This window comes from Manacus candei, unplaced genomic scaffold (genome assembly GCF_025592945.1).
Source record: "Manacus candei isolate 608988 ecotype Guabito, Panama unplaced genomic scaffold, ASM2559294v1 h1tg000014l, whole genome shotgun sequence".
Classification (NCBI taxonomy): Eukaryota; Metazoa; Chordata; class Aves; order Passeriformes; family Pipridae; genus Manacus; species Manacus candei.
The window spans coordinates 59,528,191-59,554,864 of NW_026138062.1; the positions used below are offsets into that span (position 1 = coordinate 59,528,191).

The 26,674-nt window shown below is 49.7% G+C and overlaps 2 protein-coding genes across 6 annotated transcripts in view; one reads left to right on the forward strand and one right to left on the reverse strand.

Moving 5' to 3' along the window:
• CFAP44 (cilia and flagella associated protein 44) overlaps window positions 1–3,503 on the forward strand; it is a 42,332-nt gene extending 38,829 nt beyond the window's left edge. For 2 of the 4 annotated variants that reach the window (XM_051778961.1, XM_051778960.1), the window contains exons 29-32: window positions 594–795; window positions 1,379–1,539; window positions 2,313–2,447; window positions 3,005–3,500. In XM_051778961.1, the coding sequence (XP_051634921.1) occupies window positions 594–795; window positions 1,379–1,539; window positions 2,313–2,447; window positions 3,005–3,139 (633 nt within the window). In that variant the 3' untranslated portion in view covers window positions 3,140–3,500. Of the gene's footprint in view, window positions 1–593; window positions 796–1,378; window positions 1,540–2,312; window positions 2,448–3,004 lie in introns of all 4 variants that reach the window. The other 2 variants (XM_051778959.1, XM_051778958.1) reach the window with 2 other exon arrangements.
• Window positions 3,504–4,917: 1,414 nt separating this feature from the next.
• BOC (BOC cell adhesion associated, oncogene regulated) overlaps window positions 4,918–26,674 on the reverse strand; it is a 56,010-nt gene continuing 34,253 nt past the window's right edge. Inside the window, exons 4-19 of one of the 2 annotated variants that reach the window (XM_051779358.1) lie at window positions 20,204–20,350; window positions 19,455–19,598; window positions 18,748–19,041; window positions 17,653–17,925; window positions 16,716–17,014; window positions 13,799–13,958; window positions 12,803–12,913; window positions 11,398–11,604; window positions 10,414–10,595; window positions 9,210–9,315; window positions 8,902–9,024; window positions 8,022–8,243; window positions 7,380–7,606; window positions 6,744–6,823; window positions 5,944–6,137; window positions 4,918–5,601 (exon numbers count right to left, since the gene is read on the reverse strand). In XM_051779358.1, coding sequence (XP_051635318.1) covers window positions 5,417–5,601; window positions 5,944–6,137; window positions 6,744–6,823; window positions 7,380–7,606; window positions 8,022–8,243; window positions 8,902–9,024; window positions 9,210–9,315; window positions 10,414–10,595; window positions 11,398–11,604; window positions 12,803–12,913; window positions 13,799–13,958; window positions 16,716–17,014; window positions 17,653–17,925; window positions 18,748–19,041; window positions 19,455–19,598; window positions 20,204–20,350 — 2,954 coding nt within the window. In that variant the 3' untranslated portion in view covers window positions 4,918–5,416. Of the gene's footprint in view, window positions 5,602–5,943; window positions 6,138–6,743; window positions 6,824–7,379; window positions 7,607–8,021; window positions 8,244–8,901; window positions 9,025–9,209; window positions 9,316–10,413; window positions 10,596–11,397; window positions 11,605–12,802; window positions 12,914–13,798; window positions 13,962–16,715; window positions 17,015–17,652; window positions 17,926–18,747; window positions 19,042–19,454; window positions 19,599–20,203; window positions 20,351–26,674 lie in introns of both variants that reach the window. The other variant, XM_051779357.1, reaches the window with a different exon arrangement.

Sequence of the window (26,674 nt, forward strand, 5' to 3'; positions counted from 1 at the left end):
CTCATGTGAGTTCTGCCCAATTCAATAATGTTGGATTGGATACACTGCATTCATTTATACAGCTGTGAGCACAGGGAAGATAGTAGAAAATTAAGAGGAAAACTCATGACAATACTGTTATTTTGTCTGGGCTGAATCATGTCCTCAGAGAAGATAGGCCTCTGCCTGTTAGTGCCTGTATACTTTTGAGGCAAGCTCAGCTCTCTCCATTTGTTCTATCTCTCATCATTAAAAGGATCATAATAAAGACAGGGGAGTCTAAGGCCTGGCTGTGCAATCCTGCAGCTCCCAGATAATTCAAAATTACAGCTGACAGGGAGTGCCTTACTCCCCCTTTGTTCCAGGAGCCATTGAAGGGTAGACAGCTTTATGTGTAGGCAGTCGTGATAGATCTAAGTGGTCTTTCAGCTTCACTGAGTGGTAACAATTCCCTGGCCCAAAACACGAGTTGTGCTCACACTTACTATTACCTCCCTCCTTAGTTCTCTATTGCTCACACATTTGTTACCCAGAGAGATCACCAGCACCCTTAATAAGTAAAGTCACCTTAATAAGTAAAGTCAGCCTTGCTTATTTGTGGCTGCTTCTTGCAGGTGCAGTGCTTAGTTGATGGGGAGATGCCCAGTGACTTCTCCCAGGCTTTGGTATTTACCAGTCAGTCCTTGGAGTACCTGCAGAAGAGAGTTGTGGACTTACGTAATGAGAAGACAGTGCAAAGGGAGCATTATAAGAAGGCCCGGGAGAAACACAGGCAGCTTGTCCAGGACAAAAAGGAGATGGAGAAAGAGATTCGACGTGAGTAACAGAGACTCTGAACTACACAGCACGCTAATGCTCATTCCTTCCCCCTCACTGGGTGTGGGTAACTCACCATGTGTCTGTCTCTATACTTGCACAGGCTGTGCAAAATAATTTGGGACCTTAATATAAGTAGAGTTGACTGAGGTGAGACACTGGAAGTCTGGATACATGATTGCTATTTCTGGTTATAAACCAGAACTCCTAGGAAGAAAGTTGCTTCCCCAAAGCTATGTAAGCTTTTTTTGGCAATTTCCTCTTCTGTGTAACATCAGAAGAATGAAACAAGCCCTATTCAAAACACTTTCCCAAGAACTAAACCCAAAGCTGTGTCTAGCACCACCAGACCTGCAGAAGCCCTATATAGCCTATGGTGTGGGAATGGCTTACTAGGACTGGCTTAGAGTGTGGCTTGATGAGCACACAGGTGTGATCATGGACAAGGACAAACAGCAATACTCAATTGTGAGCTCTGTGTGGGTTTGTGTGAATTATTTATTAAAAACAAATACCAAAGAGCTCAGAGAAAAAGCTGGGATAAGGCAGAAATTCTTATTAACCAACAGTGCCCCTCTGTTAGGACTGGAAGAGAAGTGCAATCAGCTGATGATGGAGAAGTTCGGTCGGCTGGTTGATTTTGAAGCAGTTCAAGCACACTCTGTTAACATACCCATGGAGGACATGAAAGTGAAAATAATGGAGAAAGAATATAAGCATTACCTGGAGCTTAAAAAATGGGAGGTAAGGAGGAGGAAAATGAGGAAGACGCATGTGTTATGATGATCTGTTAAGGCTTCATTTCCCTGGAGCTGCATAGTTACACTAAAATCTTTTGTGAACATGCTCATGTTTGACTATTTTTCACTTGTCATTAATAGACTATAATATCCATAATCTTTCCTACCTCTGCTCCAGTTGCTGATGCACATCCTATTTTCTCATGGATGTAGTTGATGATCTCGTTTTACTTTCCTCAAATGCATTGTTCTGCTTCAGTCCCTATATGAAGTTCTTCCAGAGTGCTTTTCTTTGGTTCTCAGGTAGCATTCAGCACCTACTGCCTTCTCCCGCCACCTTTAGTGACAAACTGTTTGAGTACAGGGCAAGCCCTGGCTCATGCCTGGGATGCCAATCTGTGCAGTCTGGAGAGTTCATGTCTCTATCTGGGGGAGCCTAAGGCTCAGCTACTGTTAGTGCAAGGAGGCAACATGCTTAAGCTGCCCTTACAGAAGGGCACAGAAGGGTACAGGAGTACTATGTACCTAATGGCTTTCTCTTTCTCACAGTTTTGCCTAACTGCTTTACTTACTTAGGCATTTGCAATATATATATGTGTGTATATATATATAAACATGACAGATTGCACTAAAGATACTGTGGGATCAGGTGGTGTGTGCAGGATCAGTCTGTTGTTTACATGTCTTCTGTGACACCTACGTTGTGCCTAGCACTTTTTCCTCACTTCACACTTTTCATCCTCTCTCATCCCTGCTCAATATTTTACATCTTTCCAGGAAAGAATCTTAGAACTGCAGCAGATGCTAATGAAGGTGACAAAGGAAAACACCACCAAGCTGCTGCAGCTGGACGAGTTTTGCCAGGAAAAGCATCAACTTGAAACTAAGCTGGATTCACTACCAAATGATCTGGTAAGCCTCTTAGCCACTGTACTACATGCAGGTTTAGGACTGTTCAGAAATGGGTAAGGGATCATCTGGCCCTCAGCAACTGTCTGGTCTTGCACCCTGCTCTGCTGTTTGGGCTAATAGTGGGACAGGAAGAATGGCTGCTCCAGATCTTGTAGAAAGGGAGAATAATGAGCTGATCCTGAAGAAGCCATACCTTGGCATTTCTGTAATTTCTTACTTAGCTGCTTTCTAAGACTGAAACAAATTCATCTTATTTCTAATTAAAATATGCCTTGCAGGAATTAAAATATATTCCTTTGTTACATGGAAATAGTCACGTAACAAAGTGTTCCAATGAAAAGTGGTTTCATTGCTCTGTACTAGGGAATAAGGCAGCCACCTGTGACAGCCTACGTTAGTGGTCCCTCACTCTCAAGTTTCTAGTAGTTCTCACTAATGAATGGAGAAGTCATGGAGATATCCTGCTTCTTGGAAAGCTTCACTTCCCCCCGTGAAATAAATTTCCACTGTTCATCCTCCCATGTTTTATAGGAGCCTTTTTTTTCCTCTCCTTACAGGGAGCAGAATTTCAGGGCACCCAAACTACAGACATGAAAGAGAGAGACAGGCTGGGGTCACGGCTCATGCGCACGGCTGATGACATAGCCCGCCTGAGAGAGGAGATCAATCTGGTCAGAAGAGGTGGGTACTGAAAAGAAGGACTCGCTTTTCTTGGCAGGAAAGGGGGCGTGCCTCTTTCTACAACCTTCACCTGTGAGACTCCAATTGAAGCACTCCTTGTTCTTACACCAGCAATGGTAACTAACAATCCAAGTTGCCCTTAAAATTAACTGTGGCAGCAGTCATGCCCAGAGTGAGAAATTGTTTTGGCTATACAGGGGTTAGTTGTAAAGGGTTACATTTGTTTCCTCTATCAAAATATGACTGCAGCAACAGATATGGAATAAAATAAATTGCAAATAAAACTACTAAATACTGTTATCAGTCCATTGGAGAGACTTGCACTGGACAGGTGCCCTGTGTGTGTGTGCATTATGTTTGTCTGCTCTTCAAAGAAGCGGCTGTGGAAAGCTGGATCAGAGCTTCACATGGGCAAATACAGCTTTGGTACCTTGTTCTCAAATATGGTAGAAGAGGTCTGCCTTAAGAGTGCATTTGTTATTGCTGAGCATCCCAGCAGGAATGGCACTGCTCTGCTAACTGAGCTAGTAAAGGAAAGTGCTATTTACTGGGAGAAAGCAGGGGGCTTTTTTTTTACTGGGGCTTTTTTTCCTCAGGGCCTGTGGTGCTCAGAAGGGTATGGAGCAGTGGAAAACTGCAGTGCAGTGCACGATATGGCATTTACCTGGCATGAGGAGGGTACAGCAAATGTAAAGTCAGCCTGTAACTCCACTTGCATATGCCTGATCAGAGTGAGAGCCAGGCTCAGTGTGTTTTCAGGTCTTACTATTTTTTGCCTCTTGCATTTAGTATGGTGGCAGCATGTGATCATTTACAGCACCTACCCTTACTGAGAAAACTTCCTTCACCTCCAGGGTGAAGGATTATGTTGCACAGGTCTTCCAGTGCAATGCTTCTGAGAGTGCACGGGAACACTTGGGGGTTGTTGCTCATTTTTAATTGAATAGGTTGGACAACCTGTAGCTGCTCTTGCTGTTCCTCCCCCCTCCCTGCCTTTTGCCACTGGTATTTGTGTCTCTGTCTGGTTCCTTTGTCTGGGGTCCCTTCTGGGAGGCACCCGCTTGAGCTGTTATGGTGTTGTTGCACCACAATTAAATTACTTTAAGGAACCAAACATCTGAGACTCTGCTTTGGGGAATCCAGGGTTGAGCCAGTAAGGGAAACTTGTCTGACAGTGTGAGTGAGGGGTGTGCAGAGAGTCAAGAGGGGCACCTGCTGCCTCACTGGAGCTGCCTACTGTGAAGGGGCTTTGGTCCCAGCAGTTAAAAGCCTTGGGTAGAGGGAGTGTGACTGCCAGAGTGGCTCCTGGATGGTCAGAGAGGAAAGTTTCCTTAACAGTCCTTTTGGAGGTGCTGAGAATCCCACGTTTCCTTAAGGAAAAAAATCACTCTTATCCACAGGCCTGCATGCTGAAAGTCCCTGAAACTGGAAAACCACAGGATAGGGGGTGGGGGTAAAGGAAACAAGACTGGCTGAGATTTGAGTGTCTGGTTGCCTCCCTCCATCACCAAACTCATGCAACTATCCTTGTAAATAAATGAAAATTTCCTCTAGCTGTGCTCCTTACTAGAAGTTTCATGTCACTTAACTGGCACAGGTAGCAGCTGTCCCTCTTCTGAGCTCAGCATTAAGGAGATTTCACCCTGGTGGCTATTTGAAAGACTCTAACTGCAGGAAAATGTCACCATTCCCCAGGTGTCCTGCTTGCTGTATGTCTGCAAGTAAAAAAAAAAAAAAAAAAAAAAAAGGCTCATTCTGTGTGAGGAATTAGCATAAAGCCAGGCACAGCAAAGACTAAAGCCTTTATTTGAGATGTTAAAGCGTGGTTTGTCTTTACAGATAGGTGGCTGCAGATGGCGTGTATGTGAAGGGTTGTTTAAGTTGATTAGGCAGAGTGTGTAACTCCAGTCCATTCACAGGAATGTGTTCCTGGAACGAACCTTCCTGTAGGGGACAGGAGAAGACCTTTTGTGAAGCCCTCCCTGCAAGAGAGTGCTCGAACTTGGTGGTGGCAGCTCTGTTTGGACCCGTGTCCAGCAATGTCTCTTGTCCAGCTGTTGCAATCCTGTGCTCTGATGAACAGCCGGTGCCACGGAGAGCTGCTGCTTTGTTTCCTGGGTCCTCCTGTGACCTTGCTGAGGATGCCTTCTGTCTCCATAGCATTATAAAAGGCACATATACATCTATATACAAGTGCATAAATATATAAATAGGGGTGTTATACAAAAATAAATACCCTTTCTCTTTTTCTCTTTAGAATAAGTCTTTTGCAAAAGGCAGCTTGGTCCCTAGCTGGGGGGAGGGTGAGTCTCTAAAGGTCTCAGTGGTGACGGGCTGCTGTTCAGGTGTCTTGGTAGATCCTGACCCAAAGATGTGATCAGTGGATTCTGGGAATGGAGATCTCCTCTGGACTGGCAGCACTCTAGTCTTTCTACCTCTTCAACTGGCACTAGGCCTAGGCAGCAAGGGCTTCCTGAAAGGGAAAGGAGCAAGAAATAATTACAATGCATGATGAAATTAGAGATGACATGGGAGGTTTTTAGTTAAGAGTTCACTTTTTGAGGAGGGGTACTCTGATCAAAGAGGAACATGTGCATTCTGAAAGTCTATATGGGAATTCGATCCCATGATTGCACAAAACAATTCAGATCCATACTACAGGTGTGGATCAATGGATCATGTCCTAGGGAGATGGATTCACGTAATTTGAACACGAGCAATCAGAAATGCTTAACAGTGAGATTTCCCTTCAAGATCAGCTTCAAATGATGAGATGAAGGAGACATGGACTTTTCCAAAGTGTTCCACCACTGACCTTGATGGAACAAGGTGTCCCGTCGAGGATCCAGGCTAGGGCATCCCACTTTGCTTCCCATTACTGGATGATGGAGGCCAACAAAGTGCTCTTGAAGGTGAGGACAGTCATCTTGTTGCTGAAGAAGCTGGTGGGTGGAGTCATCTGGTAGACTGTAGAGGAAAGAGCTGTCTTCTGTTCTTGAGCTGGGCAATCTGGGGAGGCAGGCAGAGAGGTTTGGTGCTGCTAACAGATCTTTCCTCCTTGAAAGAGATAACCTGTGTAACAGCCAGCTGCATCAACACAGTGACACACAGCATTCCTAAGTGAGGAATGGAAATGAGAATCTACTTGTGAGACGGGAATGAGGTGATGGGATCTGGTATCCCTGATCCAAACAGCTAGTGAGTGCCACAGAAGCTGGGAGAAGTAGTGCCTCATAGGGAACATGGTAATAAAGACATCTGAACAGTGAGACACAAAGCACTCCCAGCTGGAACCCAGGCAGATTCTGGGGCAGCTGTTTATCAGTATTCAGTCATAGCTGCTTGCTTCTATCATTCTGCTTTTCAGTCTCCCATTTAGGAGTAGGAGGAGCAAAAGGGGACAGGGGAAGTAGGTCTGGGCCACCTTTACACACCTCTACAATTTAATTATTCCTCCCTGAAATCATGAGAGAATTTGGATCAAGAAAGCCTAGTGCTGGAGCATGGATTTGTTTCCCAAATGAGTTGGGACAAATGGGAGTGCATTGAGGGCAAGCTTTTGTGAGCATGTAGTCTTGTGGGTTCCATCCACCCCCTCCAAAAGCCAGGACTAACCTGGAGGGCTGGTAGTCTTGCTGGGCATTCCCATTTTGCAGCACTCTTGCCTGCAGCAAGGCGTTGGTCTCCTCGTGTGTCTGGAAGGACAGAGAAGGATTCTTGGAGCAATAGCACATTAAGAAGCAGGTGCTGTGATCTGGGAGTTGAAACCCTGGGGCAAATTGGTGAGGCTCTTATGGCAGAAGGCAGAAAAAGCTGAAACTGTTTATTTTGCTACAGAGGACAGTGAAACTGAGCACTGAAAAACTCACTTCATGCTTACTGCTGAATCAATGGGGGACAATAACCAATTTATAGTCTCTGCCAAGGCACTGCCTTGGCCTGTGTTACTCTTTACACACAGAGTCTTCAGCACTGTCAGTCCTTGTGAGCTTCGTTCAGGAGAAACAGGAACCTCCTCCATACCTAAGAGCCACTGCCCCAAGAAACCACCCGTTCACCAGTGTTTTGGAGACCTTCCTGTTCCCCCCATGTCTCAGACTCCACTGCAAAGAGGAAATCTCTTTTAAAAAGCCAGTGTTGTCAGTCCTACATGCTGCAGAGTGTGGCAGCCACGTCTGGAGAAGCCCTCCCACTGCAACCATGGCCTCCAGTTCATGTCAAACCAGCTCTTAACTACAGGTGTGGACATACCGGTGGCACTTCATCTGGGCTGTAATCTCGGGGCTTGGTGCTTGCATACCCCACTCCTGAGGAGGGGCAGATGCCATTCAAGTGTGCCCTGTTGGCGTAGGGCTGCCCATTAATGTAGGGGTGTCCACTGGCACGAGGAGCAGAGATGCCCCTCAGCGGCACCATGGTGTACTGGCAGGATGAGACCAGCAGCCCAGCTCCTGGAAAGCCCATGTCAATGGTTTGCTCTGCAAAGGGAAGAAAAGGGAAGTCTGAGGGAAAAATAAGAGGTAAAGTTGAGCTTCCTGAAGCTCAGCAGGGATAGCGTTAGGCTATCCTATCAGGAAGATGTTTTGGCACCCAAAGCACCCTTGGAGCCAAATGGTGTAAAGGGGCCCTACACAATTGCCAGTGGAGTTTCCCTTTGCCCCTAGTCCCCGAGGTTCCTTTTCAACAAGGTAAGCAGAACAAGGGACAAACAGTGGCCTTTGTCTTTATGGGGTTCCACAGAGCATCCAAGACCTGCCCTCTGCCCACCCTTTCCCTGCTTCCCAGAATGCAGAGCCCTCACATTTTGGGCGTTTGACCAACTACACCCAGGGTCAGATCTAATCCACAGACAAAGCATATCTTTTAAATTAGCCCTCAAGAAAGAACCCTTACTCTGCTTGGACCAGGCTCTCCAAAGGCAAAAGGGGATGAAAGCCACGATGAGGAGTACAATAGAGCCCAGCACGACGCCTACAATCAAGTATGGCAAGTCACTGGAACGGGCCACCATGGCTCCTGTCCCCAGGCCACTGTGCCCACCACTGAGTGGGGGATGCTGCTGGGGGGGCACTGTGGAGGGTGGAAGACGACCCGGCAGGCCAAGAGACTTCCGAGCTGTGAAGGGAAAAGAGAGTGAGCATTAGACACAGACATGGCAGATGGAATAGCAGCCTATTCCAGGGATTTCTGTGCTGCTGTGGAGTGGGCAGACTATGGTGGCTTTAAAGAAGCACCCCTGGATGACAGGATTTCCTAGGCTGATGCATATTGCAATACAGACAAGTCCTCTGTGCTTGGTTTACAACTTTGCCAGATCTGCTCGTGGACTGCTAAAGCAAAAGCAAAAATGAAAATAGCTTCTCCAAAACACACACTTGGGCTCAATGCTGTTCCTATCATGACAGTGCAGCTGCTTGGAAGACAACATTGGGACCTGCTTCTAACCCAACACAGGAGTTTGGCACAGTAAGAGAAAGGTAGTCCTTCTGGTTCAAGTCACCATCTAGGAACACAAAAGCTAACTACAACTCTGAAGGACAATGATGGACTCTGTGCAAGGGGTCTGTGAGTACTGCTGTGGGTACACACATACTGATCAACAGCATGAATGACCCTATGTCTCTCTTCTCCCCAGTGCTGCCTCCATCTCCTTGCCTGAGCTTGGATGACACACTGTCAGGCAGGGATGGTACCTCCTGTGCTGTCCTCTGACAGCTGCAGGCAGGGAAGGCAGCCTGCTGCACTCCCAGAGCTGCCCTGTGAAGCTGGTTACCTTTGGTTTCACAGATCATCACGTTGCTGAACTCGCTTTCGCCACCCTCATTGAAGCATTGCATCTTAATGTCATACGAGGTCTCTGGCTGCAGGTGGCTGATGGAGTGCCAGTACCGATCTCCTGAGGAGGGAACAAACACATGTGCCGTTAACTTCCTCAGGGAACACACAGCTGGCCCAGCTCTGCAGCAGTGCTAGGAAGAGTAGGCCCAGACAGCCACCACCTTTTGTGCACAGGGCTCCTTCTGGCTGCGTCATCTTCCAGAAGAAACCAACACCTGGGACCAGTCTCTCAATTTCTCCTACCTTCCACCACGTCCTTCTTGTAGTCACTGTCATTGTCACTGTCAGTGGGGCGGTAGTAGATGTAAAATCCATGAATGGGAGTGTTGTTGTTGCTGGCTGGGATATACTGCAGAGAATGGGAGGGAGAGCAGAAATTAGTAGAGATGTCTGTGCTCCATAGTGCTCTAGGTGAGAAGCAGTTTGGATAAGTGGGATGGGACAGGAAGAAAACCTAGCAGAGGGATCTTCCTTGTGTTGCACAGTAGGGGTTTCTTTACAAGAGCTCAGTGCTATTTTATACTCTCACACTTTGCTTCTCTCAGATAACAGACAAGCCATGAGTCTGGGCCTGTCACCCTAAGCATCCAGTGCTCTGCTTGCTCTCAGCAGCCACAGCCAATGATTCAGAGAAAAAATTCCTAAACAACAGTGACTCAGCTGGGAATGGGTAAACACACCTTCATCTTGACTCCAGTAGGCTCATAGCTTCCAGAAAAACTACATTTTGCCACAAACTGGTGACCACAGTAGTTTTGTGTTTCTGAAGAAGACAGCTCTCTTCCTCTCCCACACCCAGGGCAGTACTGTCCCTGCTTCACACGTTCTTGCTGTCTTTCACGCAGTATTTTATCAGCTACTGTTTGTGTTCAAATGAACTGCAGTGCCCATCCTGCCCTGTAGCAATTTCTGGCTAGAAGCAACTAGGAGAGAATATATCCCTCTGAATAAGCTCTAAGCTGTTGAAAACACTTGGAACTAGCTTGTGATCCAAAAGATCCTGCCCACTCCTAAAAATCCTCTGGGGTGGACTGCTGTAAATGATTTTTAGCACTTAGGACTGCTATCCAGCAAGTCAGAGTGAAGGACATATCTGCTGGAAACTACTAGCACAGACAGAGGTGCTAATGGATTCCAGGAATTTGGCCAGGAGAGCAAGCAGCCACCCCATGCATTGTTGAACTGTGCTTGTTGATCAAAATGGTCAAGACACTGAGGTTATCCACTGAAATCTTCCTGTATACAATGTTGAATTCAAGGGACTTCCTGCCCTTCTATGCAGCCCAAACCCAGCCCTCATTTGGTGGAGGCAGCTATTGGATCCCTGATCTATTTGTGCTGGTGACAGGCTTCACTGTGGTAACCTGGAAGAGGTGTAAGCTGGGCAAGTAGCTCCCACACACCTTCTTCCTGCACATGCAGAGATCTCGGCCCCTACAAACCTTACCATCCACTTCAGCATGATGGTGGTCTCGTTGATGGCATCTGTGAAGGTGATGTATGGCCCGGCCACAGGGCGCTCGTAGACCCGGTTGCTGTACCCAGACACCACATATGGCCGAGACGCCGCACTGGGCTCACTCTCTCCCAGGATGTTCAGTGCCCGGACACGGAATTTATAGGATGTGCCTAAGGTGAAAATGGGAAATAAAAGAGTTGCAGAGACTTCTACTGTTAGCACAGGCCTGTCTGTGAAGAGGGGCTACATCTTGTCCAGAAGGCAAAGAGCCTACAGGGAGTTTGTAATTGAGGTATAAACACTGACTGGCCACATTTCAGCCATGTTTTTGATGGAGCCTGCTTTTATTTGCCTTCCCCAATTCCTGTCTGGATGGTCTAAAGGTCAGGTAGCAGTTTTGGATTTATGTGGGGTTTAAGAGGTGCCTGAAAGGATATCCTGACCTGAAAGCAGGTATGGAAAGGTGTCCTTTCTCTATTACATGAGACTTAAGTACATAAACATCAGTTAAAAGCTCAAAGCCTAAGTAGTTTTTACTCATCATTTTACTGTCTTTAGGTTGGGGTAGTTATGTCCCCTCTTATGCTGTCCACCTCAGCGATGAAATCTTTTCTCATGTGAAGTGCAATGGGAATTGTGTGCCCATCTGTCTTGCCTGTGGCTAAGGAAAGTTCTGTCCTGTCTAGTAAATGGCAAAACCAAATGCCTTTAAGTAACTATATCCTGTAATGCAGAAAAGCATGTTTAAGCCTCCCTGAGGGAGGTCAAACCTACGCTGGTCTTTGCAGCTGGAGAAATTGGAGAAGCATCTGCAGCTTTTTCCCCACGCACCTAAGGCGGGAGCCAGGGAGGCTTTGTTTTGCTCACACAGGCTGGGGCTTAGCATGATGTGATAGATGGATAACCATTCTACAGGGACTGTGCAGCCTTCCTGCAGGCCTCCAGGAAGCAGGGAGGGGAACACCTGCCTACCTTTCTCCAGGCCTGGGATTTCTACAGAGAGGCGAGAGGGAGGAATGTCACTGGTGGCTAGGACCCAGTCTCCCAGCTTCTTCAATTTCTTGTATTCCACACGGAAAGACTGGATGGGGAACCCGCCATTCCCACGGGGGATCCAGGTCACATACACAGATGTCTCTGATGCCATAGATATGGTTGGACGGTCTGGTGCCTCTGGAGCTGCAAAAGGCACAGAGGGCATGAAACATATCCTTCTTGCCCTGTCTGGAGGATCATGTACCTCAGAGGTATGTGGGTGAAGGACGACCTGCATTGCACCAACCCACATGCTCTTTAAATCCTGAATGCTCTCTCCCCTCCATCTCTTCATTAGAGCTGGCACGCCCAAATCCCCACTCCTTTCAGTTTGTGCCTACAAACATCTTTTACTCCTGCTTGCATCTTGCTCCTTTCCCACTCCCAGCTCAAGTAGGATGAGACAAGGTTTGAGGTGTGTACCCCCATCATGGGAGGGAGAGCAGTGAGAGGTGTGGATGCAGGGCTAGAGATGGAGCAAAAAGCCTGGCTGTGAGCAAGGGGAGATGACGCTGGGGACAAAGAAGTGTAGGAGATGAAAACAAGAGAGATTGAGAAGAAACAGCTGAGGAGGAAATATGGAAAAGTTCTAAATTGGGGAAATACAATTTGATAGGAAAATCATCACAAGATGGGAGAGAAAGAGATGAACGAATCTGTGAACATGAAAGAAAAGGCAATACATGACTGTATGGAGGAGGCTAAAGGATGGGACTTTACAAAAAAGATATAGACTGAAGGAGAGAATTTCACAGAAATTATAATGGCAATAGTAATGACAGACACACGAGGTGGGAAACAATAAATTGGAGAAACCAGTAGGGATCTGATGTTTCTCCAGTGCAGCAAAATACCCAAATGGAACACCCTACACCCCTAAATGGGCACTAACCGGCCCTTGTCAGGCCTTGACTGAGAGGAGAGGATGCCAGCACATGCAGGGACTTGGTCCCCTTTCCGTCCTCATACTCTGCCAGCACCCACCGGTGCACTGCAGTTTGTTGTTCCTGTACCCTGCACATTCACAGACTTCATGGCAGGGCTTTCTGAACCCTCCACGTGAAACTCAGCAAGAGACAGAGAGTTTCTGACAAGTCATTGCATTAAAGGTGGGGCCAGGCAGTAGGATCTCCCTGCTCTCCTGAGACAGTCTGCCAAGGGCAGTAGCAGGGATGTTCAAGAAGGACCTCTCCTTGTCAGGAGGTAGAGACCACCCACAGCATTGCACAGTCTTGATTTACCCAGTGGAGATTTCAAGCCCAGCATGCCCTCGCCACTGCCACCCACAAGAGATCCAGCACCCCTTGTCCTCCCTCCTTGCCCCATTCCAGGAGGGCCTTACGGGACAGACGGCTGTTGTCAGACTGGTTACTGCTCTGAGTGCTTGTGCCTGGGTCATCCCTCTGGATTTGCTGCTCTTTGCTGGCAACAATCTCTGGTTTTGGGCGCCGACCTGTGCAGAAGGGAGGTGGCATCACCAACATGGAGATGCGGCTCAGAGTTAGCTTGTGATGAGATGAGGAAAGAAAATATTCCCAGCCAGGATGCAGAAATAAGTACTCTATGGATTCTAGAGGCCCTAGGGATTCAAAGCACTCAGCCTGCAGGCAGGAACTAAAGCTAAAGGGGCAAGTTTGTTAAACTGTTAATAGGTCTCCCTCATATTTAATTTTCTACAACTTTTAATTGGTTTTCTTGAAATGTTGCTAGATTTCTGCCTTGAGAAGGTAGTAATTAGCACAAGATGGCGGCCTGAGGGGAGATGTGAGCAAGCCCACCACTATGGGGAAGCTTGCTACAAAGGGAATGACATTCTCCACACCTGCTGGAGACATGAAAACCAGCCAGGGGACAGAGGGACTTCATGTGGACATTTGGAATATCCTTTTAGTGACAAAGACAGCGCAGCACCCAGCATACTGTATGGGAAAGCTTGGAGTTTCCTTTAGCACAGGAAAAGCTTTTAAAGACAGATTAGACAAACACCTGTTGGGAACAATCCCCACAGGCTGATTGTGTCTCCAGGCAGAGGATGGATTAAACCTCTTGACATCCCCGCTAGACCCATTTTCTACAGTTCTGCAGGTGTTCAACTGAGACACGGAGGGAGGAAGGGACTTGTTTCAACCCATACAGAGGGAAAGACCTGATTTTCCCCATCCTACCTTCTACTTTTGCTCTGACAGTCACTCTAAGCTGAGGGCAGATGGATTTCCAGAGCAGAAATGGCCCTTTTGTCCTAAGCCTGGTGTCTGTGCCTCAGGGCTGGGACAGGATGTCTCCGAGGGGCCCTCCCCTGACTCAGAGCAAAACACCCAGGGAAAGGTTTGACCTTTACCAGTCCGGAAGGTCACCATGGCCGTCTGTCCCTCGCCAGCACAGTTGTGAGCAGCCATCTCCACCTCATAGAGGCTCCCAGGGTCCAGCCTGGAGAGGGTCAGGCGGTGCTGCGAGGCTGGGACATCCCTCACTGCCCAGCTGTCCGAGGCATTGGCGACCTGCTGAGAGACCAACACAGGCATTTCAAAGCTGGGGGCAGGCTGGGCTTCTTGTAGGCACTGAGCTCAGAAACTTTCACAACAGGCTGTGTATCCATCAGGGCTACCTCCCCTGCCTGGAGGCCAGTTCCCTGTCTGCAAAGGAGGGAGATGTTTCCAGCCTGATTTTGAAAAGCTGAAGGATTCAGGTGTATCTGGGAAAAGTCACCCAAGCACCAGGGTGTTGTCTTGACTCCAGAGGTTCACTCAGCCATGATCTGTCTGCTGGTTCCCTCTGATACCATGGCCCCTCAATGGGTGTAAAGCCCTAGAGGAGGCATGCCCCACAAAAAGCAGCATTAACCAGAGGATTGAGCTGCTTTAGGGAGCCAAATTTCTCCTGCAGCCCAGCTGCTGAGCTGCTCATTTAGACACTGGCCATTTCCACAGGATGAGGTACCCAGACACTACTTCGGTCATCCGGACCTCAGTCATCTGACCAACAGCTTTTTACCTAGTTTTATCCAGCCTCACCACTGGCACTTTCAGGCTGAAATGAAGAACCATAATGCTGGAGCACTGGTTCCTGCAGGAAAGAGACTGTGTATGGTCATGGCCCCGAGAAAGGCTTGGAAACACAGTTTGTTTTTCAGTGATGCCCTGATGCCCCATGCGGAGGTGGAGGGAAGGTGGGACCTTCCTCCTTCTCCCCAGCTGCAAGGATAATATTTTTGCAGGCAAACAGGCAGGACACTGAAGTGACCCGATGCCAAAAGGAGCATTAGTAACGCAGGCAACGCAACAAAACGGAAATGCCAAGACTCTGCTGTATCATTCATCTTCTCCAAGCGTTTGACACTGACTGATTAATGCCTGCCTCATTTTATTTTTATTCCTGAACCCGCGAAGTTGTGGGGCCAGGGAGGGGAGCCCTAAAGGCTGCTAATATCCAGGAAAGAAAAAGAGAAATTCTTAGGAAACAAAAATAAGGGCTGCGTGGCATCTGACTGCTTGGAGGCTGCTGAGAATTTAGGGGCAATGCAAGAACAGGGAGAAAAAAAGAGACATCCACAGATATTTTCCAGAGAAGAAGCAGACTCTTGCCCAGTACAAATGTAAGTCTCCTGTCTGTAGGTTTAACTTTCCTTTCAGCCATCTTTTACACAAAGAGCCTTTTCTTTTGTTGTTGAATTGATTTCTTCCCTCTCTGCACACATGCTTTTCCAGTCAGAAATGTCAAAACCAGATCATTATATAACCTGATCCTAAGGATATCAGATGGAAAGACTCTTTCTAAACAAGTTTAAGGGTTATTGGGACTAATTCCTTTCCACACAATCCTTAAGCATGCCAAGAAAGAGTCTCCAGCTGAGAATTTGGACTACACTGAAAACATATTACTGCAAACTGCAGTGACCCATGGTGACCTCCACTGCCCTACGGCCCCTTCCAGGTGAAGCACGGAAAAACAAATCAAATATGGACAAACTCCAAGCCTGCAAGTTAAGATCACATGCAGAATTGGTAGTTATGTGATACACCATTGGGGAACAAATCTCTTCTTGGCAGACAACCAGAGCCAATAGTCTGGTGAGGCTTTAGGCATCTTTGTTTTTTATTTAAGCTTGCTCTATTGTGTTCTTGTGTTGGCATCTTCTGCCTTTGTTTTAAAAGGCTCTTTAAAAAGACAGCTGAAATCCTCAGCTTAAGTTTTGTTTAGAAAGAAATTAAGGATTATAACAGCCTACAATATATTTTTACAAAAATCAAACAATTCCAGGAAAATAGATACATATATTGACAGGTACTTGAAAACAGTGGCTTCCCTTGCAGTGGCTGGGAATCCAAAACATGCAGTCTGGCATGTTTTTGGAATATACTCAAACCCTTTGGAGTCTGAGGCAAAACCTGCCTCTCTACTGCGACTCCCTAACTACCCAAAGGAAAGACAAGCAGCAAACACATAAATTTAAGCCACTTTCTTCCACTTACCCCCAGCAAAATGGAAAGCGATACTTTACATCTCAAAAGCAGAATATTTCCCTCAACAATACTTCGCTATTTAAAGAAACTGCTGGGGTACAGCTCTGCCTGCAGTGTGCCTGTGATGCTGAGAAGCACCACAGAGGGCAGGAGCCCTTGGACTCAAGCAGGACTCGGCACCGCACCACGTGCCACTGGCAAGAGACATACTCAACAGTGCCCTGCCTTTCAACTTCCAGAATAACACTGGTGGTTAAGGACCTTCCCAGAGGATTTACAATGGCTATGAGGGCTCTCTGCTGGCTTGTCACACTTAGTGAGCATGGACACTTCAGTGCTGCTGAGCATGGCAGGTACACGCAGCTGCTGATCTGTGTCCTGCAGCCCAAGCCTTTCAAGGCAGAGGTGTCCCTGTGGCTTGTGCCAAGACAAAAGCATTCCAGAGCAAGTAATGCACAATGTGCCCTCAGGAATTCCTACTTGTGCAAGCACACAACTGGGAATTTGAAGTGGAAGCTACTGGAAACACATGTATGTGCCCATGCCTTCTGCATACTGATGCAGACGGGCACTGCTATGGGCTCTTCAGCTCAGCAAACCTCCTCTCACAGCCTGTACTCGTCACACCTCAGCTGAGACTGCAGCCCAGGAGGTCCCACCAACCAGTGCCACCAGTGAGCAGTGGGTGCCCCTGCCCCAACACACCTGCTCACGAGGTGTGAAAACGTGGTGAGGCACCAGCCCACCCGTGGAACGGCACAGAGGAGAGATGGGAGCAGGGCAAAACAGCGATACCTTGCGATGCTTCACCACGTAATAGAGGATGGGGGCTCTGCTGTCAGGACGGGGTCTCCACACCAGGTCGTAGCTGTCTGTCTTGGATGTCCGGGGGGAACTGAGGATGATGGGGGCCTCAGCTGGAGCCACCAGCTCCCTGTTGGCTGCACACTGTGGAGACACTGCCAGCGGAGTTGTCTCAAGCTTTGGCAGCCCAGTTTTATCCAGAGGCAGCTTTAAGGCACTTTCCCTGGAAGGTGGTGTTGGAAGCTGAGCTGAACTCAGCTGGGCATCTCGCCCAGGGTTGAGTGAAGCTCCTGAAAGACAAGGTGTCAAGGCAGGGTAAATGTCCATCCCAGTCTGTGGTGATGGCAGAGCTATGAGACCCTTGTGTGGTGTTGCCTGCAGTGCCACTGAAAAAGGTGTTGGCAACAATCTCTCCTTCCCCTGCTCTAAACATAGCACATCTCATTGTGGCCTCTCTTAGAACAGGCCTTGGCCAGATGAGGCTTCCTCCCTCTTAGAAGCCCCTCTTACCCTGGATAAGTTCAACATGGTCCAAGGAATCAGGTGGTCTCTCTCTTATCCCAGGTGAATCCACTCACATCAGTATTTATGCTTGTGCCCAAGCTCAGAGGCAGAGCTAAGCCAAGGGGCAAGGCACTACACCCAGAATGTTTTGTCTCTCTCATGGAGAGATCGCTCAAATATGCACACATGGTCCTGCCCTTAGAAGCAAAACTGCTCTGCTGTCATCTGTTCCCACAGGGAGATATGGAGATCCCAGTCAAAATAGTAGTCAAAGCGTAGGTTAAAAAGGAAGGGAGAGCAAGGCAGATCAAACACAAGTTGGAGGGTTACACACCAACATCCTCCTCCTGCTCCCCGCCCCGCTCTGTCCCTGTGCGTTAGGCTCTGTGACTGGATGGTCACAAGCTCGGAGACAGGGACTTACCTGGCCGGGCTGTCCTCAGCTGCACCATGGCTTGTGCGCTGCCAACCTCATTCTCTGCCATGCACTGGTATATCCCATCATCCTCGGGCCCCACGCTGACCAGGCGCAGCGCCCGGTGGGACAGCCGGAGCCGGTGGCTGGCGGACAGGGGGACAGCATTGCGCAGCCACATGACGGAGGGCTGCGGGTTCCCTCGCACCTCGCAGGTGAACTTGGCACTCTGGCCCCACGGAATGATCTGCTGGGACAGCTCCATGGTGACCTCCGGGGGCTCTGCGTGGGGAAAAACCACAGCTGTTGAGTGCCGCTTGTCTGGGAGCATGGCACAGTCATGGCTTTGCACTTTCTTCTCTGGCAGGGATGGGAGAAGATTGATGGATCCTTTCCTGCCCTCAAGTCCCACTCCTTTTGTGGGGGCCCACACTGGTCTGCTTCAATGCACCTCCCCTTCCGCATCCACATAAACCACAAAGAGAGGTGGCCCAAAGCCATCTGCCCCTCTCAGATGACAGCAGCCACCTACAAGTCCCATTTTGCTGAGCTGAAATGCTACTCTGCAAAGACTGAGCTTGTGCCACAACAATACATCGGCACCTGGATGAAATGCAATCCATAAAAGAGGCTTAGCCTCCCTAGTGATTGTGAGAAGGGCAAGGATGCGTGGTAGAAATATATAAGGTGTAGGTAGTATCCCTTACATTTCCCATCCCATAGAGAGCTTCCCTACAGAACAGAAGAAAAAGCAAGACACTCTGATGCCTTCCTATGCCAATGTCAAATATGTCTAAAGAGCAGCCAGTCCTCCACTAGAAAGTGTTAGAACAAAAACAGTGCCACAAATGACAAGAGAAGAGCTTCTGCAGAGGAAGGGAGGATCCCCCATCTCCAGCCCATGGTGGAATCCATGAAGGAGGAACTACCATCCTCAAGGAAGAGTTTGTCTGGTCTCCTAGAAACTGGAACCACAAGCAAGGGTTTGCATTACATTGTGGTTTGTTCAGGGAGAGGAAAAGTACATCAGTGCTAGTATTTTCCCCTAAAAGCAGTGGAGAAAGTCCAAGCCCTTCCTGAAACAATGGCTACAGCAGCACTCACCAAACACCTGCACGTTGTAGAAGATGAATGCAGCTCCGGCCTCCCCAACCCCATTGTCAGCCATGCAGCTGTAGGTGCCCGAGTCCTCCTCACTCGTGGGGTCGATCAGGAGGTTGCTGAGCAGGAAGCGCGTCTTGTTGTACGCGGAGACACTGGAACCATCTTTGGCCCAGGTGACCCGTGGGGGGGGGATCCCACTGGCCACACACTCCAGGATGAGGCTTTGGCCCTTGGTGACAATGATGGTCTGAGCTTCAGGAGGGTAGATTATCCGGGCTGCCTCTGCTGTAGAGCCTGGGGCAGAGAGAGTGGGGAAGGGAGTGGGTGGGAAGGAAAGTGGCGGGTGGGAAAGCACCCTGTGCAGTGGGTAGGTAGGATTAATGGCAGGGCTAGCACACTGTTTCCCTCTGCTGGGGCAGATAAATGGCAACACAGGCCAAGTGGGACGTTCCTTAAGGGAATGCACACAGCTAGCAGCCTTGCTAAAGGGCTAAGGGCCTTTGCTTGCCCATGGCCAAGAACAAATCCTAAGGAAGTATGGCAATCCCAGGGCTCATACTCCAGGAGCAGACCGTGGGGCCTTCTGCTGTCAGAAAGGAGTTTTCCCAGGAACTGGTAACGTTAGTTCAAACAGAAAAACAGCTGTGTTAGCATTGGTATGTGCTGCCAGAGCTGAAAGTGCTATGGAAATGTGCAGTGAGGCTTACGTCTCACACGGAGCCTCTCGCTGGAGACCGAAGTTTTCACCTCCTGTGTCACAGGGTTGTAGGCAGCACATTTGTAAGTCCCCTCATCCTCTTGGCTGGCATTGACGATCTGAAGGTTCCCAGATGGCATAATAAGGTAATTGTCTGTAGAGACAGAAAGGAAGGTGGCAGGTGGTCACAAGATATGCTCCTGTCCAGCCTCCTGGAAGACACTCAGTGTCCTGAAGGACACGTGGATAAGTGGGAAAGGAAAAAATACCATGGCAACACCAATGGCAGTAAAATGACCCCTTCTGGTTCAAATATCACAGGGAGCAATCATGCAGTGATGGAAGGAACAGAGCCTCAAGTGAAGCTAGCTTGTCACAGGTACATGCAGCAAATGGAATGAAGCTACTAAATTGAGACCTAAATCTTAAAAATTTCAATAAATTCAAAGTCACCTTTTGTCCAAGCTGGGCTGAAAGAATTCTTAATGGGCACAAAGAGACACCCAATAAAGAGTGATATGCCTCACCTAATTCTGCTTCCTTTTGCCTTTTTGCAAGCCAGTGTTAGATGTAACTTCCCAATCCCAAGCAGCAGGGACATCAGGGAGACCTGCCAGGGGCCCTGAACTAACTTGTGCTCAGATAGATGGCAAAGGGACAAGGAGGAGGCAGCAAGCAGAGAAAGCTACTGCTGGCAAGGAAGGGTAAAACTGAGGGTCCTGGGAGGGGACCCAGGAGGAGAGACCCCTGTGCACTCACCTCGGGAGGCCTCCAGCCACTCCTGCTTCACACTGTAGCGGACCTGAGCCTTGGGGTGACTTTCGGGCAGGTCGCAGGCGATCACAGCCGTGTTCCCTTCATCCACCTCGATCACATGCTGGCCGTCAAACTTGAAATCTTTGAGATCTGCAAACAAAGCAAAAGACAGGGCACCTCAGTGGCAGGCTAAGCATCTCAGTGTCAGCTCATCCTCTCCCTGTGGACTCAGGACTGTTTCACTGCAGTGCCGGCAGAGGACCGCTCTGACACCAGCAGCTAGGGAAACAGGTGTGGTCTCACAGCTTTATTTTTTTTCTCCTCCCCCTTCCTACAAAATGAATAACTTAAAACACAGCTTCTGCAGAAACCGCCTGCTCCAGGGCTGGGAAACTGGGTGAGAAAAATCCTGGCCTGAGAGTAAAAAATGAGCCAACTTACTGCAGCACTGAAGGGCGGCCAAAAAAGGTCCTTCTGCCACCTGCTATTTCAAACACAACTGCTGTCCTGCTACTGAAAAGCTAACTTTGTAGTCACAACTCAGGCATCCAGCCTGCTTTGAGGGTGTAAGATGACAGGTGGGAGAAAGTGTGTGAGTGCTGGATGCTCCCAGAGCTTCCCTGAGGTCCTCCAATGCCTGAGCAATCGATGTCTCTGCTTCAGGCACTCACTCCCATCAAATATCTCCCAGCCGAAGGCTGGTCAACCACGACACTTCACATGTGCCCAAGCAGTGCCCACGCTCCAGTTTAAAGAACATGGACTTGCAAGGAAAAACAGTTCCTCCTCTACACAGCACAGCCGCTTCCCTGGCTAAAGCAGCCGTGAAAACCCCATCCCACCATGTGTCTCCCTACCAGGCTGTGCTGGGGGTTCCCACTCTGGCCAGGCTGATGAGGGCAGCAGGACTGGAAGCACAGGGGTGAGGAGGCAGGGGTGCCAACTTTTTGTTTTCTTTTCCCTGTTTTTCAAAGCAGGAGCAGAAGACTGCAGCAAAACCTCACAGATCTGGCAGGACAGGTAGCATGCCAGCCTGGCCCCACCAAGCTTTCCAGGGAGAAAACTGGTTTCCACTCTCCCTGAGCATGACGGTAAATCTTGCAGGGCACTGCAAGATCAAAGTTTGTCTCAGACAGCCTGTAGTGGGAAGGAGAAGGTTTTGTGCCAGGAAGAACATCCCTCACTTGCATTTTTACAATGCCACGCACCAGCCCAGGCGACCACTAGTGACAACTGCACATCCCGCAGTTGGTCACAGGTCATGTTGTCACATCAAGGCCCAGGTCGGTGCTTCTTCCCGGGACCCAGCACGAACACACTCCCAAGTGGCACTGCAGCTAAATCTGGACGAGACTGCACTTCCCTTTCAAAACCCCACGCTAAGGCAGCACGTTGCATCTGTCGTCATGACACAGCCACGTGCTGCCGACAGCTCTCTCGCCCCTAGAAACCCATCCCGGGATGTGGCACCCGCGACCTCGGGCAGTTTGGAGAGCCCGAGGGGAAGCAGGAGGGCTGGCGGCGGGTGGACAGCAGGCAGCCTCCCCTGGCAGCCCCAGCCAGCAGAAAAATGTGCTTTTGTTCTCTGGGAAATGCAGCAAAAGACAACTGTGGCTCCAAGCTTCTCCCACCCACAGTCATGGAAAAGTGACATGAAATTTCTCAAGCAGACTTTCTGATTAAAGCAAGATCCTTTATGGAGTTTAAATAAAAACCAGCTCTCTTGGCAAGGCGTCGAGAAAGCCTCCCTGAGCGCGGCGCGGAGGGGCTGCTGGGTGGCTGCTGGGGGAGCCAGCGTTCCCGGGCCCAGATCTGAGGGAAGGGGAGGAGGTTGAAAAGAAAAGGGGAGGTTTTGCAATGTCATAAAAATGATTTGCAGTGAACATGCTTCATACTTCTGGAATTTCTTGGCATTGTTCAATTTAAAAAAAAAAATAATAAAAAGAAGGAATACGGGTGAACTTCAGAAATGTGATTAATCCTTTAAGACAAGCTGAGGAGGGGAGCCATGTTTCCACTGGATATTAAAGCCAGATGAAAGTTAACTCTTAACTTGTGAAAAGCTGGCAGTGCCTCATGCTCCTCCTCCAGCAAAAGTTACTGCTGGGGAAGGGAAGGATGCTGGATATTTTCTCCTCTTTGCTTTTTATATTTGATCAAGGAATAAAATAGTAAGAGCCACAGAAATGGAAAGAGGTGGAGAAGTGGCGAAAGCCCAGTGTCTGCTTGCCCACATCATGCATATTTCTCCGATCAACAAAATATAAACGAGCATCAGGAAAATTAATGTGCGCCTTGGTGGTCTGGATTCATCACAGCCAAATTAAGATTTTGGAGCCAAGGCAGAGGCTCCAGCACTGCTGGCAGGGATCTGCACACACACACATATGCACGTGTACATGCACACATAGACCCCAAAGAGAAGAAGGGGCCCAGGAGCCCAGAGAAAGAGCAGACCCGTGGTCCTGCCAGGCGGAGACATTTTGGAGATGGAAAAGGATGACCCTGTGCCAGGGGACCTCTGGAATGACTCTGGGCTGGGCAGACATGGGGACCCCTCACGTGCAGCCCCCCCAGATGGCAGCTCAGCCCACCTCTCTCACAGCTGGGAATGCTGCAGCCCCACAGCAGGGAGCAGGGCCTCCAGCTCTTCCTGGCTCTCCCTCAGCCCAGCCCTGGGGGACGAGGGGTGAAACTGGGGACAAAGGGGGAAAGAACAGAGGAAACGGATTCTGGGGTGGCTGCAGAAGCAAGAACCAGGTGCTTCTGGAGAAGTAGAGCAAAACTGGCAGGGGAGAGGGGAAAAACATCAGGTGGGCACCAGGACAATCTGCTTTCCAATACGCAAGTGTATGAGCTTCCTGCCAAACTACTCTCCTAAATTCCTGCTCCCCCACAGAGAACAAAACTGGTTTGTTTGCCAGTGGATTTTGGCCATGGGCGGCCTCAACCACCCTCGCTCCCTGCTGGTATGGCCACATACAGCCATCTATTAATGCCAGTGGGTCAGCCACGGCTGGTGAGGGATGGTCAGGGGCACCTCTGTCCCCTTCTGTGCCTGTGATGAGCTCCCCCTCACACGTCCTGTTGCATCTGGCACAGCAAAACAGAGGGTGCCATGCCAGGTTGGGACAGCCAGCTTTGTTCTGGGGGCTTCAAACAAGCTGCTCCTGATTTGCTCTCCCCAGCAGGCAGTGCAGGGCAGGGGGGGTAGAGGAGAGGGTGAGCACTAGGGGGAAGCAGCGCTCGCCCCTTTGGCTGCCCAGCCGGCAGCAGCCATGCCCCACGTCTAACATGCAATTTGTACCCCCAGCCCAACATCCACTGCAGCTGGGAGAAACCACATCCCCTCTCACTGGTTGGGTTTTCCTTCTCATATGGCAGCACCCAGCATGCCAGCCCATGTCCTTGTCCTTAAAAGACATGCCTGACCACAGTGAAGCAGCAAGTCCTCATCCATCAGCCACCATCCGAGAGGTGCTGCGGACAGACAGAGCACTACTAATCCCAGCCGTGCTGGGATAACAGGGCTTATTTTTTTCATTTTTTCCTCTTTTTTTGTTTAGGAGGGCGTGCAACCAAAGGCCACTGCTTGTGCTCATCTGCACTCGGCTCCGAGGTGCGATGGGGTGAGACGGGGCACAGGGAGGGTCAGCCCTGCAGCTGGCTGTGCCGCTGTCATCAGGGAGGGAAACCAGCTGAATCCCAGGGCTGGGGGCCAAGCAACGAGGCAGGCGAGACAGAGCAGATTAAATGAATGAGAGATCATAAATAACTTCAGAGAAGAAGCAGTAGTAAATAAAATGACGGCCCTCAAGGTAAAAGTCCTCCTTGCTGTAGGGAAGGGAGAAAGAGGGAAGGGAGGGACCCCAGAAAGGGGAATGGGCAGGGATGGGGTCCCCCAGAATGGGGGCAGGCACCTTCCATTAATCCCCTTGCCTGTCAGAGAAGCCTGGCTCTCGCTCTCATCCAGCCAGCACCACAGGAGCCTGGGCACTGGTGCTGTCACCACCAGATTCCTCCCGCCCTGCTGGGACAGACACAGCCCCCCAGACTCCTGCCTACTCACACCCTCCCAAGCACATCCCCCCCACTGCCTCAGCCCCACTACCCCACTCTGGGCCCACCTCACAGTCCTCATGTCACAGTTCTGCTGGCTCATGAAACACCACCTGTGTTTTCCTTCTCTCCCCTCCTCACACCACCTCTGCCCCCGGGGCCAGAGCCCCCGTGCCTGCTCAGCAAATGCCTTTCCAACAGGCAGCCACCCCCTTCCCTCCCTCCCTCTTGCTATCGCCTCTGGGGAGTATCAGAGGAGAGGCCCAAGCAGAGGAAAATGAATGGGGCTGTCTTCAGAAAGCAGCTGCAAATTCCTGGGGGATGCCCAACCCGACCTGGTGCAGGGTCACTGCCCATGAGCTCCATGCACTGAGGCCCAGCTTCCCGCATGTGCTGCCAGAAAGCTGAGGACTGACCTTGCCAGTGGCAGCGATGGAGGGCCACAGGGCAACGAACCTCCCTTGTCCCACAGCATCCCTGGGATACAGGTGCCCTGCACTCCCATGTCCCTGGCCACAGGAGATACATCAGAGCTGGTGGAATTTCTTTGCTGCACCCTTCATCTATTTTCTTGTTTTGTTTCTAAATGTCACATCTATCCAGGTCAGGCTTGCTGTTGTGTTTGCTGCACTGATTTTCCATGTGTGCAGCTGAATGCTGGGAGTTACACAGCTCTCGCCACCTCTGCTCACTAGCTTTGCTCCAGCCCTGCACTTCAGTTGCTCCGTGAGCTCCACCGAGAGCTCTTGATGCCGTCCAAGCCTTTTGCTCTTGCAGAACCAGCCCCACAGCAGCATGTTTGTGTCCCTGGTGGATTTATCTGGCCCCACCAGAGCCCACTGCAGCCATACCTTTTACATACAGCACCTCTACCCAGGAGAGGTGCTGGAGCAGGGCTTCTTTGCTACCTAGAATCAGGCACAGAAAGTATCTTTCTCTTCCTTGCAGCTGTCAGCCATACAAAGGCTTAAGGCCTGGCTTGGAAAACCAAGAATATCCCTGTCTCATCTATTCAAGCTGTCCCACACTGCAGCCCACCACAGTTAGGCCAGCAGTGATCAGCAGGTGTATATCTGCACCAATATGCCACAGGCTGCCAAGTTTGAGTGTGGAGCACCAGATCAGCTCTAACTGGACCCAAAAGCATCCAAGTAATGCCCGAAGTGCTTGTCTTTTTGTTACTTTATGAAATCTTGCCCTTTCTGCAAATCTCTCCTCCCTCAGCTATACAATAGCTATTTTATCTCTGCTGGAGGAATTAAATGTTAGTTTCAACCAGCTCTCTGAGCCAGGGAGAACAGAGATTGATGTGGCCTCACTGCCACAGATGGGAGAAGGAGGCATCAGCCCCGAGGCTAGGCTGTGGCTGCCAGCACTGCAGCGATGGTTATCCGCTTGCTGACTGTAAGCAAAGTACAGAGAGACCCCAAGGGACTGGGCACACACAGCCTGGGGCACTCGAGAGTGCTTCCTCCAAAGGAGGTGAAGAGAAAGGAGTGGAAACAGCCTAGAAGTTGGCCAGATGAAGTTGTCTACACCCCTTCAAACCTAGCAAGTCACTTTTTCCAACGACTCTAGGTCGTCTTCCAAAATAAACCTAAACCTTGAAAATATTTCCATTCTCACCCTCCCACCCCCAACGCCAAAGCTTTCATTCACATTCCACTTTCGCTCTCCCCCTGCCACCCCAAAATAATTTTTGGATGGAGCTAAGACTTTCAGAGGGTTTTCTTGCAGTCCAGAAGGTGATCTAGAAGAGAAGTATCAACTGCAATGCCGACCTGCCAGGGCCTTCCCTCTCACTCCCAGGACCATGGTCGGCACTGAATCAGCTCCAGACAAGGTCCTGTAGAGGAGGTCTGGAGCAGGAGTGAGAGCCTGTGACATGAGAGCCTGTGACACATCTGCTACCGTGGCTTTCCAACTCAGTCCCACCACCAATCCATGCTCCCTGTTATTTCAGACTACTGCAAAGCCACTGTTGCAAGCAACCTCCAGCTCATGAATATGAAACTGGTTACTTGAATCCCTCCAGAAGGTTTCCCTCCTACACCTTCAGTCCCATGGCTTTCCTGGGATGCCCACTCTCTCTCTTCACTCTTTGACTGCCAAGTCTACCCACGTGGGGGCTCTCTATTGCCCAAGGCTGTTTGGGTGCATGGGATATGGCTTCTGCCATGCCCAGCTCTCCTTGAGGAAAAGGGACCAATGTAGCACAGCACAGGGGTGCTCTACCATGGATTAGTTGCATGATCATCCAACCTCTGGCTCCAGTTTTGGGAGCTTCACTGAATGGTGCTCCTGACCTCCCCTCAGCAGTAGCACCTTTGCCATGGCAGGGACCAAAGCAATGGCCAAGTCCTCCTCTTTTGTACCCACATCCCCATTTGCAATCCAGTAGCTAAAGGTGATTTG